Below are 16,106 nucleotides of genomic sequence, written 5' to 3'. Positions count from 1 at the left end.
CTATAACTTAGAACTACTTAAACCTAACTAACTTAAGGACATCACACACATCCATGCCAGAGGCAGGATTCGAACCTGCGACAGTAGCGGTCTCGCGGTTCCAGACTGAAGCGCCTAGAACCGCTCGGCCACTCCGGCCGGCCAAGAATAATCAAAGAGTGTGTTACGGTTCAATATAGCGTTAAAAGAGCAAATATTGTAGTATGGGTTCGCGATTACGGTTTTAGGAGGTATGTAAGACAGATAAAGTCTAACCAAGGTCAGTCTGCTTCACAGACGCTACCAGACAATCAGAAAAAATAACGCGAGGAGAACAATATACTTGAGATATTTGAGTATAGGAAACGGGGTGAGAAGTTCGTTGTAACGTATGCTATTAAACACCCTGCGGTGATTGAAATCTGTCGTGGTCGTATTCACTTCAAGTGTTAGTGTATTTGATACTACCTATATGAGACAATTATGCAGTGTCAAGAAGGTAATTTATTTGATCTTGATAATTTTATGCAATTGCGGACGTTACTTGTAAATCATTAGTTTTATGTTAACTAAAATAAAGAGTTTATGGTTTTACGTATACTTGGAAATCTTGTTTGGTCTTATGAACCCGCGTGAGGTCAAATGGTTCAAATGGCTCTGAGCACTATGGGACTTAACAGCTATGGTCATCAGTCTCCTAGAACTTAGAACAACTTAAACGTATCTAACCTAAGGACGTCACACAACACCCAGTCATCACGAGGCAGAGAAAATCCCTGACCCCGCCGGGAATCGAGCCCGGGAACCCCGGCGCCCGCGTAAGGTCATCACGGTCAACAGTGACGAGGGTTTAAATACAAAAGACTGAATTTCTGGCAGTTCCTATCGTAGTCAGCGCTACTCGGACAGTTTTCCAAACGTGTTCGTGCCAAAACATGCAGCAAGCCCAGTAATTGCTGCTGGAGAAGGTAGCATCAACATGACACTGGAGGACACCGATCGTCTCTCACGGATCGACTTCATGTTCAAACGGCTCCGGCCAGTGCCACCGCCATTCCCTGTATTTGGTTCAAATGGCTCTGAGCACTATGGTCATCAGTCCCCTAGAACTTAGAACTACTTAAACCTAACTAACCTAAGGACATCATACAACACCCAGTCATCACGAGGCAGAGAAAATCCCTGACCCCGCTGGGATCCCTGCGTTTGACAAGAAGGTAAAACCCAGAGCGAACTATACTGGATGCCTTGAATAACAGTTCATTGCACACAGACCCACAGGTGATACCCATCAACGGGTCTTTTTATTAGCCTATTCGGATGCCGAGATTTATAGACTGCTTCAACAGTTAAATCCCGAGGTGGCACCCCATGACTTATCGTATGAGCAACTGAAGTCTAAATTAACGGATTGTCCTGATTCCCAGATCCATGTGACCGCTGTCCACCACAAGTTCTTCAGCTGTCACAGAAAGAATGGCCAAACATACCGCGAACGGAAAGAGCAGTTACAAGACCTTTCTCAGGAATGTCGATTTCAATGTGCCAGATCGAAGTGTAAACTATCTTATGAAGATTATTTGGTGCATAACTTGATCCTTGTGCATCCGCTGGACGAGGGACTTTGGAACGATTTACTCAAACTGAAAGATTTGTCAGCATCTTATCTACACATTCGGGCATTCAAGCAAACGATGAGATACTTGGTGGCCATACAGCACACGTCAAAGGTGCTTTCCACCCATCAGCCACGCACAAACCAGGCCGCCGACGACACCCTGCAAACACGTTCCCGCAGGACACAACCAGCTACTCTCAAGAGCTCTCGGGCGCCCATGTTTCAAGGAAGTTTGGTCATGTATTTTTTTTCATTACTCATCAAAGGCAGCAATGTTATTTTCGGAACGTGAGATGTACATTTTGTACAAAGTCGGACCACAAGGCAGAAGTGTGCAAATTTGCTACCAAAATAAACGTAGACAGCATACGTCTTAGGGACAAAAGATTTGATAGCGAGACCGAAGTTCTGGGATCAGGTATGGATGTGCTTCAAGTTCAGGATGTATAGCTCACTTAGACCGGTATATTGCATTTGGACATGTTCATTTATACAACTTCCATCAAGTGCCAAATAGGTACAGGATCCTGCGCAACGATCATCAACTTGCCTACACACTGGAAGCTCGAGTCACCGACATTTTGTCAGTTCCCATGCAACTAAAGAATAGCAGGAAAAAAAATGGTTCAAATGGCTCTGAGCACTATGGGACTTAACTGCTGAGGTCATCAGTCCCCTAGAACTTACAACTACACTAACCTAAGGACATCACACACATCCATGCCCGAGGCAGGATTCGAACCTGCGACCGGAATAGCAGAAACGAAGACGTCGTAGAAATTAGACAATTTAGCGCTACAACAGCTGGTCATTCACGGCTAAACTACTAGTAGTCGCTATTAATATATTGGCCCTGTTCTAGCAATTGGGTTTGGAAGTGCACCATTGTGCTCATCAGATACGGTTTTCCCTAACTATCACGCATCCACAAACCCTCCTTACAAAATATGCCTCCTTATTTAATGGCCGGACAATGAGTATTACCGCTTCTGAGGCGCACATCATCTTGCGACCATCAGTAGTTCTTAAGTTTTGGAAAGCAAGAAAAGTGCCATTTGCTTTAAGAGACAAGCACTTATAGGACAAAGGGGCCTCCACTACTTTGGTTAAGAAATTGACCTGAGCGTTATGGATTTGTGAGGATTTGAAGTCGACAATGAATGCCCAAGCAGTCGTCGACTCATAACCTATTCCGAAGTTGGGAGATAATATGTCTACCTAGCAGGGGAAGCATTATCGCGAAGGCTGACCTGCGAGAGGACCACCTTCAGTTAAATTTGCATACAGATTCCAGAAGCATTCTGGTGGTGATCAAGACCCTGTTTGGACTACACTGACGAAAAAGAAATAGCAACACCAAAAAATAGTTAATGTAAGGTAACGAAATTCCTGGAATACATTTGTCTAGGAAACAAATTTAAGTGATTAACATTGCAAGATCGCAGGTTAATGCAAGCGCGGGTAAGCCATTGCAAATGTGAAATGTCGGTATATTAATAACCGACGTAACCACGAGAATGTCGAATGCAAGCATGCAAACGTGAATGTATTGTGTCGTACAGGTGCCAGATGTCAATTTGTGGCATGGAATTCCACGCGTGTTGCACTTGGTCGGTTGGCCGGTCAATACAAAGACGGTTAATGCTGTTGTTTGCGGATGGCGCGGGAGTTGTCTAGCACGGGTGGGGCTTCTGCTGCGGCAGTCTCCCTATTCTGCTATTCTGACTTCTGGCATTGTGCTGACTGGAGGGCTCCAGGTGCGGAACTTATTTTTGCTCTGACAGTGGATGGACAAACTCAGAATCTGCATATGACATCTCTGGAACAAGAAGACAGGTGGAATCACTGGAGGAGGCACCCATGTCCCTGCAAGAGCAAAGTTAATTACTGTACTTGCAGGTCTGCGACTGATCTTGTAGGAAGACTTCTACCATGGTCCTGCCCAGGAGAAGTATGGTTCATACCAGAACCCTCCTATGCTTACCCTGTTTAAAAACTGTTTCCAACTCATCGTCATAAAGCCACTAAAGATGTGAATGTGACCCCGATAGAGGTTGATTGCGACCAGTGATTTTACTATGGAGAGGTTGGTTCTATGGAATTTTTGCATGCGTTTACGTCACCCAGGTAGTTTGTAGTTCCAAGGACCTCCTATGTTAGTCGTTACAGGTAGCACTGAAATACTGCTGGCGCACTGAATATTCCAAGAGAAGATTGTACTGAAATACACTGACAGAAAAAAAAATTGCAACACTAAGGAGTTGTGCGACATAAATGAAAGTTTGTAGGCGTGTTTCTCCATTTGAAAGATGATGTCTGTTCAATTTTCGCGCTAGTAGCGCCGCTATGAGGATGAAAATCAGGTTTCCTTCAAATACACACTGTGACGGTCGTAACCGTTAGTTCCCTTTGAGATAGGATGTATTGAGTTGATGTTAGTAAAGAATGCGTTTAAGGCGACAAAGACGCCATTATCAACACCTCACTGTCTTTGAACGAGGTCGTGTTATAGGGCTACGAGAAGCTGGTGTTCCTTCTGTGATACTGCAGAAAGACTTGGCAGAAATTTAACCGCTGTAGGGGAAGGGTGGGCATATTGGCCACTGCGGGAATAGTGGCCACTGGCTGTTACTGCACTGTACGGTGCTGCTACACTGCGGCGGACGCGTCATCTATTCCATTGGCACGCCATCTCAGATGTGTTGAAGGTGGAAACTGTTCTTATCACTTGTTTAAAAGTTATTGAATATTTTCGTGCAAAGTAAGTCTATTTAACTATTATAACCAAACGTTCATTCATAATGTAGGCAACTGATAGTAACATCTTAAAAGAGGTGTATTTAGGCTACAAAATGATGTGTCTGTGTAACGCGTTGCTCGATTCGTTTAGCCAGTAGTGTGGCATTTATGTAATGCCGTGAAGAGGGCAAACCCCACTCCTCCCCCGGGCTTCCCCTCCCCTGTCCCTCTCCTCCTCCCCCCATCTCCTCAGCCATTGGCATCTTTGTTCTCCCCTCTCCCCCACATCACCCTTCCACCCCCTCCTCCCCGGACTCGCACACGCTATGTGGACATTTGCGCGCCGGAGATCACCGCCATCAGTGTCTCGTGTGTGCCGTCGTGTTTAGTGTTCAGTGTTCACCGTCACACTCCATCGTTCACCTGTACCATCGCCATCTTCAGTGTTAGTGCATCGTGACAACAGTTTGTAGTGTGGATTCTCGTCGAGTGTAAACGGCTCCGTGTTTGTCTTTATGTGTCTACTGTTTTATTACCCACCGTTATGTCACATCTGTGTATTCTTTATGTTGTTTATTTATCTACTCTATAGCTGAAGAGCGGCGTAACATGCTGCTGACTGCCTGCCTGTTTGTAAGGATTTGAAAATAACAATAAAGAAAAAAAAAAAAAGAGGGCAAAGTAGCCACATCTGTGGCCACTTTGCCCGACATAAATTAAAATATATTTTCATTGAAAAATAATAGTGTTGTATGTAGTTTACAAAACTATTGAGGGTTTCAAACAGCCAACCCAGCCCACTGCCTCATTGCAGCACTTCATGTGATTTAATCAGCATCTCCAAGACAAACAGGCCCTATACTTTTGCTGTAAGCCCACAAGATATTGTTCCAATCCCTAAAGCAAATATTTTCAAACGAGAAAATAGACAAAAGAAAGGAACAGCTGCAGTTTTGACCTCAAGCCATTTCAAGATGGAACAAGTAGCCGCAAAAGCACAAAATGAAGAAAAGGAAAGACTTAAGAAAGTAAAACTGGAACTGAAAAAAGAAAAACGGAGTAAGAAGAGGAATGAAGGAAACAAAGAAAAAGTTAAAGGTAAGCAGAAAAAGAAATCAAAATCAGCGAAGCATGCTTTGTTTAATGACTCAGACGGTGACTTGAGTGATACTGATTGCTTTTTCTACAGGGACCTACGTTCCAAGTCAAGGTAAAATGAAGGATGGATAAGGTGTTCAGGCTGTTTACGATGGGCACATGAGGTTTGTGCTGGGTGTAAAGAAGAAGACAATGACTTTATTTGTGACGTTTGTAAATAAACTCAGTGAGAAACTTTCTTTTTCTACGATGGTAATACTGTTTTTATTTTGAAAATACACTTTCAGTTACTATACAAATTCAGTTTAAATTTTATATTGGGCAAAGTGGCCACCTCATGGCCACTTTGCCACACCCTGAAGGGCAAAGTGGCCATTTGGTAGGGCTAGAGGAAAAATATATATATATATATATATATAAAATTTAGCAAGACAAAGTCAAAATAAGAATTGCCTTATATATATATATATATATATATATATATATATATATATATATATATATATATATATATATATATATATCGATGACCTCAGCAGTTTGGTCCCATAGGAATTCATACGCATTTGAACATTTTGGTTCTGTGTCTTGTAGTCCCTACACTAACAATCATTATGAAACTAGCGAAAGCCATTCTATTGAACTCTACTCTGAAGACAGGCGTTTCAGTTTTGCTGCTTATTTACCCAGGTAGTTCCTCAAGTGGTCTCACGAGTATGAGTGAACTGCGATTTAGATCTTCCATTCCACAAAAAAAGACGAAATTATAAATGATTGGAGGTTTGCTCCTCAGTATGACAGCAAGACTGAGCCTCAGACGGCGGAACCGTTCAATCAGAAACCATAATACTCCATCTTCGCTGTCTCCCCATTCGCTGTTAACTTCCTCTTGAACACAAACAGATAAACTGAAGGTAGAGCAATAGCTTAAAACTTCATGGGATTCCAATTCTGGGTAAGCGAAATTCTCCCCACCAAATTCAGACTCGATTAAATTGAGAATGAAATCTCTCCCAACATTCTGAGCACACTGTGGGCATTTCATTGCAGACTTTTCCTCATACACGTGATGTGTTTTCCTAATATATATATAAATATGTAGGATATCGTATGTTAATATGTAGTTTATTTCTTATTTATTTTCTGATGTGTTGGCAAATGTGCCAACACCTTGTAGATAGAGGAGGCCGAAATCCACGCTATCTAACGCAGACGGGCGTGAATTCTGGAACAGGATAAGTAGTGAATGGTAGCAAGAAAAGTACGTTGCTTTGGGAATACTTAACTTTTATATAGTCCTTTGGTTTACAACGTTCTTGATGAGACATTTCATACGATAACTATCAAACTATGTAAGGCTAATGGCGCCTTGCTAGGTCGTAGCCATGGACTTAGCTGAAGGCTATTCCAACTGTCTCTCGGCAAATGAGAGAAAGGCTTCGTCAGTGTAGTCGCTAGCAAAGTCGTCGTACAACTAGGGCGAGTGCTAGTCCGTATCTCGAGACCTGCCATGTGGTGGCGCTCGGTCTGCGATCACACAGTGGCGACACGCGGGTCCGACATGTACTAAATGGACCGCGGCCGATTTAAGCTACCACCTAGCAAGCGTGGTGTCTGGCGGTAACACCACATTTTCTTCAAGATAAAAAAAAATATTCCTTAGTATGACCACTTTGCCCACTCTTCCCCTGCATGATTGCTGGTAATGATGGTCAGGAGAATGCACGGTCGCATGGCACTACCGAGAAGGAAGACCATCGTGTTCCGCGTATGGCTCTGGCGCACCGTATGTGCATCTGCAGCAGCAATTTGAGCGGCAGTTGGCACCACAGTGACGAAACGAACTGTTAAAAACCGATTATTTTAAGGAAATTTGGGAGCCAGACGTCCTTTAGCGTGCATTCCACAGACCCCAATCCAGCGCCATTTGCGACTTCAAAGGTGTCAAGCGAGAGTTCATTGGATGGCAAAGTGGAGGTCTGTTGTGTTTTCTGATGAAAGATGGTTCTCCCTCGTTGCCAGTGACGGGCGTGTATTAGGTAGAAAGAAGCCAGTTCAGGGCTTGCAACCAACCTGTCTGCGGGCTAGACACACTGGACCTACACCTCGAGTTATGCGCTGGGATGCGATTTCATATGACAGCGGGAGCACTCTCATGGTTACCCATCGCACCCTGACTACATATTTGTACGTCAGTCGGGTGATACGACCTGTCGTGCTGTCATTCACGGGCAGCGTACCAGGGGTCCTTTCCAACAGGACAACGCTCGCCCGCATAGTGCCGTTATAACAAAATATGCTATACAGGGTGCCAACATGTTGCCTTGCCCTGCTCGATTACACCAGCAAACAAATTTAAACTTTTTTTTTGCATCTGGTTTGTCAATGGGTGGATTTACCTAATTTTGGGGTGCTGAATACGCTGGTATAATCAGTTTTTCTCTATGACGTCACATTTCCTACATACACAGCAGAATAAAAAATGATAATAGCGCAAATTGACACAATTAAGTCAGACAAAAATACACATTTAAAACGTTTGGAATCAATACTATTTTTTTGGTATATATGGGCATGATGCCAATAAAAGGTCCAAATTAGTTCCGAAGATATTTTCACCTTTAATCGTCTTCGGTTTTTGAAAAATGCGACGACGAAGCTCTTCTTTTGTTTGCCGTTTCATCGTTCTCCCCAACAAGACCCCAGCGGTAGTCACCCATCATCGAAGGGCTCCAATGGTCTTGGTAACGGTGTTCCATGGTAAGAATGTCTTGGTGAAAGTGTTCACCATGCTCATCGCTTACGCCTCCCAAATTTTCCGGGAGGAAATCAAGGTGAGACAGTAAAAAGTGAATTTTAAGCAACGTTCTACACCCCATGTTCTTATAGTTGTCTGACAGATCATTCACAATGGTAACATAGTTTTGTCTTTTCTGTTACCCAAAAAGCCCTTCACAGTTGCTTTAAAATAAGAAAAAAATGGCTCTGAGCACTATGAGACGTAACATCTGAGGTCATCAGTCCACTAGAACTTAGAACTACTTAAACCTAACTAACCTAAGGACATCACACACATCCATGCCGCCGGCCGGAGTGGTCGAGCGGTTCTAGGCGCTACAGTCTGGAACCGCGCGACCGCTACGGTCGCAAGTTCGAATCCTGCCTCGGGCATGGATGTGTGTGATGTCCTTAGGTTAGTTAGGTTTAAGTAGTTCTAAGTTCTAGGGGACTGATGACCTCAGAAGTTAAGTCCCACAGTGCTCAGAGCCATTTGAACCATTTTGAACATCCATGCCCGAGGCAGGATTCGAACCTGCGACCATAGCGGTCACGCGGTTCCAGACTGAAGTGCCTAGAACCACTCGGCCACAATGGCCGGCTTTAAAATAAGACCAAGCATCTAATTAAATATCTGTGAGTTTGGTATCAAAGGTTGGATAAAACGTTTATGGTAAGAAGATTACATAAAGTTTCCCAGAGTAAGTGAGGCAAAGCTGAAAGAGGATATATTTGTTGAACCACAAATAAGAAAATTGCTGAAAGATCCAGCCTTTGGTACCAAACTCACAGATATTTAATTAGATGCTTGTTCTTATTTTAAATCAATTGTGAAGGGCTTTTTGGGTAACAGAAAAGACAAAAACCATGTTACCATTGTGAATGATCTGTTAGACAACTATAAGAACATGGGGTGTAGAATGTTGCTTAAAATTCACTTTTTACAGTCTCACCTTGATTTCTTCCCGGAAAATTTGTAAGCCGTAAGTGATTACATATTTCGTGTTCATTAATGTTGATCATGTATACACATTCTGTAAACTGGCTCGTTCGATACCATTTGGATAAGGAAACGTTAAATTGATTTATGGAACGTGTGACAAAATAACTAATTATGTGATAAAATTTGTGTTAGTTCTTCCATAGTGTTACAGGTTCTGTTATCGAAAAACAGCAGTACAAAGTGCTAATTAAGCATGTGTGGCTCACCGTTGTCGAAACGGTCGTGCGGCAGGTCGAGGCCGTGGTCGTGGTCGTAGTCGGGGTAGGCGGGCGGAGGCGGCGGCGACGGCGGCCGGGGCAGCACGCGGCACTCCTCCTTGCGGACGTACACGTCGTAGTCGGGGTGCTCCTCGAGCGCGCCGCGCGACGGCACGCTCTCCGACAGCTCGCAGCTGCCGTTGCCCGCACTGCTCACGCTGCCGGCACCACCACACGACACGTTCGAGCACACTTCTAAGTAAACCGTTCAGTTAAGCACATCTCTAACTTTACTTTACTGAATTTTCATCCCATCCCACTAAACGGCGAGAGTGAACTGCAAGAGGTGTAATTACCGCTCTCCAGTCAAATTTGAAAATTGTTTTTAAATTAGAAAATGTTTACATATTTCTTTTATATGGGTAGACATAAGAGTATGTTAAAGTGTCTCAGATGATGCTGTGCCCCTTGACTTCGGGCAAACATTTGATACAGTTCCGCACTGTCGTTTTATGAGCAAAACACGAGCTCACCTAGTATTGGATGCGATTTGTAGTTGCATCAGGACTTTCTACAAGACAGAATTAAATATGTTATTCTTGACGTGGCCAAACAGACAGAGGTACAGATAGTCAAGGTCACTTGCAACAGCGACTGAAACGTCCGTAGTTTTACATATTGACAATATCACAAACCAAGAAAAAGTTTATTGACTGCGAAACTGGCCGCGGAAGACTACGTTTGTATTTAGAGGTACAGATAATTTACGGAGTACCTCAACCGAGTATTGTTCTTCCTTTTTTTCCTTTATTGTATTTCAATTCCCCATCGGGGCGGGCTGGCAGCAGCATATGCGCTGCTCTTCAGCCGAAAGACATAGAACAAACAATAGAAGGTATTTAAAAATAACAAAGGAGACAACATAGTGAACATAGATATAACAAAGGGGGAACGTCATGGAAGACAATAGACAAAAAAGGGGCGACTGTAAAATGGAAATAAAAACGGTAAAAAAGTAGCGCACACAAAAAACCACACACTGGGACAATTAAAAGAACACAAGGCGCAGTACGACTGGAGCATAAAACTATCGACAGATGGCGTAGCACATAACAAACACACACAGTAACACTAAGTACTAGGCCAGCATACAATTAAAATCACACCTCTCGACGCATAGGAGAAACAGCACTAAACACATCACTGACGTGGTACACTGACGATGATCAAAACGGAGGATCTGCCAGGCGCAAGAAGATGAGAGAGAAGGGAGGAAAGGGGCAGGAAGGAGGGAGAAGGGCGGGGGGCGCGCAGAAAAGGGCCAGGTAGAGAAGGATGAGGGAAGGAAAGAGGCAAGGATGAGGTGCAGGGTCTCAGGAGTGAGGGGGGGGGGGAGGTTCTTCTTAAACTCACAGCAAGTATTTATTAGTACATACACTGAAGTGCCGAAGAAATTGGTATAGGAATGCGTATTCAAATACAGACATATGTAAACAGGCAGGATACGGCGCTGCGGTCGGCAACGCCTATATATACAGGGTTATCCATTGATCGTGACTGGGCTAAATATCTCACGAAATAAGCGTCAAACGAAAAAACTACAAAGTACGAAATTCGTCTAGCTTGAAGGGGGAAAACAGATGGCGCTATGGTTGGCCCGCTAGATGGCGCTGCCATACGTCAAACGGATATGAACTGCGTTTTTTAAATAGGAACCCCCATTTTTATTACATACTCGTGTAGTACGTAAAGAAATATGAATGTTTTAGTTGGACCACTTTTTTCGCTTTGTGACAGATGGCGCTCTAACAGTCACAAACATATGGCTCACAATTTTAGGCGAACAGTTGGTAAGAGGTATGTTCTTTAAATTAAAATACTGAACATAGGTACGTTTGAACATTTTATTTCGGTTGTTCCACTGTAGTACATGCACCTTTGTGAACTTATCATTTCCGAGAACGCGAGCTATGTGCCGGATATCCATCATGTTGGAAGTACATCGCCATTCTGTCATGCAGTGAAACATCTTGTAGTAACATCGGTAGAACATTACGTAGGAAATCAGCATACATTGCACCATTTAAATTGCCATCGATAAAATGGGGGCCAATTATCCTTCCTCCCATAATGCCTTACCATACATTAACCCGCAAAGGTCGGTGATGTTCCACTTGTCGCAGCCATCGTGGATTTTCCGTTGCCCAATAGCGCATATTATGCCGGTTTACGTTACCGCTGTTGGTGAATGACGCTTCGTCGCTAAATAGAACGCGTACAGAAAATCTGTCATCGTCCCTTAATTCCTATTATGCCCAGTGGCAGAACTGTACACGACGTTCAAAGTCGTCGCCATGCAATTCCTGTTGCCTAGAAATATGGTACGGGTGCAGTCGATGTTGATGTAACATTCTCAGCACCGACGTTTTTGAGATTCCCGATTCTCGCGCAATTTGTCTGCTACTGATGTGCGGATTAACCGCGACAACAGCTAAAACACCTACTTGGGCATCATCATTTGTTGCAGGTCGTGGTTGACGTTTCACATCTGGCTGAACACTTCTTGTTTTCTTAAATAACGTAACTATCCGGCGAAAGGCCCGGACACTTGGATGATGTCGTCAAGGATACCGAGTAGCATAAATAGCACACGCGCGTTGGGCATTTTGATCACAATAGCCATACATCAACACGATATCGACCTTTTCCGGAATTGGTAAACGGTCCATTTTAACACGGGTAATGTATCACGAAGCAAATACTGTCCGCACTGGAGGAATGTTACGTGATACCACGTACTTATACGTTTGTGACTATTACAGCGCTATCTATCACAAAGCGAAAAAAGCGGTCCAACTAAAACATTCATATTTATTTACGTACTACACCAATATGTAATAAAAATGTGGGTTCCTATTTAAAAAAACGCAGTTGATATCCGTGTGACCTACGGCAGCGCCATCTACCGGGCCAACCATAGCGCCATCTGGTTTCCCCCTTCAAGGCTCTGAGCACTATGGGACTTAACATCTGTGGTCATCAGTCCCCTAGAACTTAGAACTACTTAAACCTAACTAACCTAAGGACATCACACACATCCATGCCCGAGGCAGGATTCGAACCTGCGACCGTAGCAGTCGTGCGGTTCCGGACTGAGCGCCTGAACCGCTAGACCACCGCGGCCGGCCCCCCTTCAAGCTAGAGGAGTTTCGTTCTTTTTAGTTTTTTTCGTTTGATGCTTATTTCGTGAGATATTTGGCCCGGTCACTGTCAATGGACCACCCTGCAGACAAGAAGCGTCTGGCGCATTTGTCAAATCGCTTACTGCTGCTACAATGGCAAGTTACCAAGATTTAGGTGAGTTTTAGCGTGGAGTTATAGTCGGCGCACGAGTGATGGCACCCAGCATCTCCGAGGTAGCGATGAAGTGAGAACTTTTCCGTACGACCATTTCACGAGTTTACCGTGAATATCAGGGATCCGGTAAAACGTCAAATCTCTGACATCGCTGCGGCCCGAAACAGAGCCTGCAAGAGCGGGATCAACTACGACTGAAGAGAATCCTTCAACGGGACAGAAGGGCAACTCTTCCGTAAATTGCTACAGATATCAACGCTGGGCCATCAACAATTGTCAGCAAACGAATCATTCAACGAAACATTATCGATACGGCCTTTCGGAGCCTAAGGCCCACTCGTGTACCTTTGATGACTGCACGACACAAAACTTTACGCCTCGCCTGGGCCTGTTAACACCGACATTGGACTGTTGATGACTGGAAACATGTTGCCTGGTCGGACGAGTCTCGTTTCAAATTGCATCGAGCGGATGGACGTGTACAGGTATGGAGACAACCTCATGAATCCATGGACACTGCATATCAGCAGGGGACAGTTTAAGCTGGAGGAGGCCCTGTAATGGTGTGGGACGTGCGCAGTTGGCGTGGTATGGGAACCCTGATACGTCTAGATACGACTCTGACAAGTATCCGTTCATGTCCATTGTGCTTTCCGACGGACTTTGGCAATGCCAGCAGGACACTGTGACACCCCACACGTCCAGAAGTGATAAAGAGGTGCTCCAGGAACACTGTACTGAGTTTAAACACTTTCGCTGCCCACCAAACGTCCCAGACATGAACATTATTGAGCATATCTGGGCTGTCTTGCAACGAGCTGTTCAGAAGAGCTCTCCACCCCCTAGTACTCTTACGGATTTATGGACAGGCCTGCAGGATATATGGTATCAATTCTCTTCAGCACTACTTCAGATATTAGTCGAGTCCATGCCACGTCGTATTGCGGCACTTCTGCGTGCTCGCGGGGGCCCTACACGATATTAGGCGGGTGTACCACTTTGTTTGACTGTTCAATGTAGTTTTACTGTTTGTGTTCCCCGCTGCGCAGCACGGGGTAGCAGTTTTTATGGAATATGTGTCACTTTTACCATTTTGACATATAACCTTTGGTTGCATGACTACATTGAGACGAAGGAGGAGACAGGAAGGAAGATTGGGTTAACGTCCCGTCGACGTAGAGGACACTAGAGAGGAAGCACAAGCTCAGATTATGTCAAGAATGTGGAAGGAAATCGGCCTGCTATTTCAAAGGAACCATCCCGGCATCTGCCTTGAGCGATTTAGGGAAATCACGGAAAATCTAAATCTGGATGACCGGACGCTGGTTTGAACCGTCGTCTTCTCGAATGCGAGTCCAATGCGCTAATCACTGCGCCACCTCGCTTGGTAAACATTGGGTGAGAATGACGCCAGATGGTTGAGTGATTTTCTTTTTTACATCATATGATGGAACTTTAAGCGTTCCGAAACCGGTCTTGTACACAATAAAATATTGTGGATTAAGCAACTGTTGTGCGGTTTCTGCACTTTACAAAATAGAGTGTTGTTGTTGACTCCAGTCCGAAGACTGGTTTCATGCAGGTCTCCATACCAGTCTGTCCTGCACAAACCTCTTCATTTCTGCGCAACTACTGAAACCTACATCCATCTGAATCTGCTTACCGTATTCAAACATTTGTCTTCCTGTACAGTTTTTACCCACCCTCACTCCCCTCCATTACCATATTTACATTTTCTTGCTGCCCCTGGATGTGTCCTGCCTATCGATCCCTTCTTTTAGTCAATTAGAACTATTAAATTATTTTTTCCCCAGTTCGATTCAGAGCCTCTTCGTATGTTATTCGATCGACTCGTCTATCCATTCTCCTAGAGCACTACGTTTCAAAAGCTTCTATCTTCATCATTTATGAACTGTCTGTGGTCCGCGTTTCACTTCTGTACAAGGCTACATTCTAGACAAATGCCATCGGATAAGACTTCCTAATACTTAAATTTATATTCCATGTTAAAGAATTGCTCTTTTTAAAAAATGCTTTATTTGCTGCTGTTAGTATGCATCTTCCATACTTCGGCTATCATCAGTAATTTTGCTGTCAAATAACAAAATTCATTTACTACTTTTAGTGTCTCATTTCCTAATCTAATCACCCTCAGCATCACCTGATATAGTTCGGCTACATTCCATTATCTTTATTTTATTATTGGTGATGTTCACTTCATAACTTCTTTTCAAGACACCATCTATTCCGTTCAACTACTCTTCTGCTCTCTCTGACAGAATTCCAATGTCGTCAGCAAACCTCAAAGTTCTGACCTTCAGTTCTCTCTTCAGTTTTCTTCTTGGTTTCTTTCATGTCTTTCTCAATGTGCAGATTGAACCGGGGAAAGACCACAACCCTGTCCCACTCCATTCTCAACTATGGTGGCTTTCCTTTCGTGTCATCGACCGAGGTGGCGCAGTGGTTAGCACACTGAACTCGCATTCGGGAAGACGACATTTCAAACCCGCGTCCAGCTCTCCAGATTTAAATTTCCCGTGATTTCCCTTTATCCCTCTAGGCAATTGCCGGTATGATTCCTTTGATAGGGCACGGCCGATTTTCTTCCCTATTCTTGGGACAATCCGAGCTTGTGCTCCGTCTCTAATGAACTCGATATTGACGGGACGTGAAACCCAATCTCCCTTCCTTCTTATTTTCGTGTCTTCGACTCTTGTAACTGCAGCCTCGTTTCTGTACAAATTGTATATGAACTTTCGTTTCGCGTATTCTAACCTTAATACCTTCAAGAGTTTTCTACAACCTAATTTTTCGGGTAAGTCGCAGGGTGAGTACTGTCCCGCGTGTTTCTACGTTTCTCCGGAACACAAACTGGTCTTCCCTGAGATTGGCTTCTACCAGTTTTTCCATTCTCCTGTAAACAATTCGTGTCAATATTTTGTATCCATAATGTATTAAACTGATGATTCGGTAGTATTCACATCTGCCAGCGCCTGCCTTCTTTGGAACCGGAAATATTACATTATTCCTGAAGTATGAAGGTATTTCACAGCTCTTGCACTCCATGTGAACTAATTTTTTTGTGGCTGGCTTTGTCAAGGATATGAACAATTCCGAGGGCATGCGATCTACTCCACTGGCCTTGTTTCGACTGTCAGTACTCTCTCAGATGTTTCTCACAGTGTTATATCTCCCATCTGACCTTCACATACCTCTTCTACTCTTTCTGTAAACTATTTCTCAAGTTTGTTACCTTTATATAGACCCTTTATACATTGCTTCCACCTTTCAGGTTTCTGGGAATGTTGTAGGGCCTTAACTGTTTACACTATATATA

The 16,106-nt window shown here is 43.9% G+C and overlaps 1 protein-coding gene across 1 annotated transcript in view; it reads right to left on the bottom strand.

Moving 5' to 3' along the window:
- Window positions 1-16,106, bottom strand: part of LOC126469995 (uncharacterized) — a 501,305-nt gene that overhangs the window by 373,823 nt on the left and 111,376 nt on the right. Inside the window, exon 3 of the mRNA XM_050097449.1 lies at window positions 9,422-9,630. Within this exon, the coding sequence (XP_049953406.1) occupies window positions 9,422-9,630 (209 nt within the window). The remainder of the gene's footprint in view (window positions 1-9,421; window positions 9,631-16,106) is intronic.

Source organism: Schistocerca serialis, chromosome 3 (genome assembly GCF_023864345.2).
Source record: "Schistocerca serialis cubense isolate TAMUIC-IGC-003099 chromosome 3, iqSchSeri2.2, whole genome shotgun sequence".
NCBI classification, from domain to species: Eukaryota; Metazoa; Arthropoda; class Insecta; order Orthoptera; family Acrididae; genus Schistocerca; species Schistocerca serialis.
This window is presented reverse-complemented; position numbering and strand designations above follow the sequence as displayed.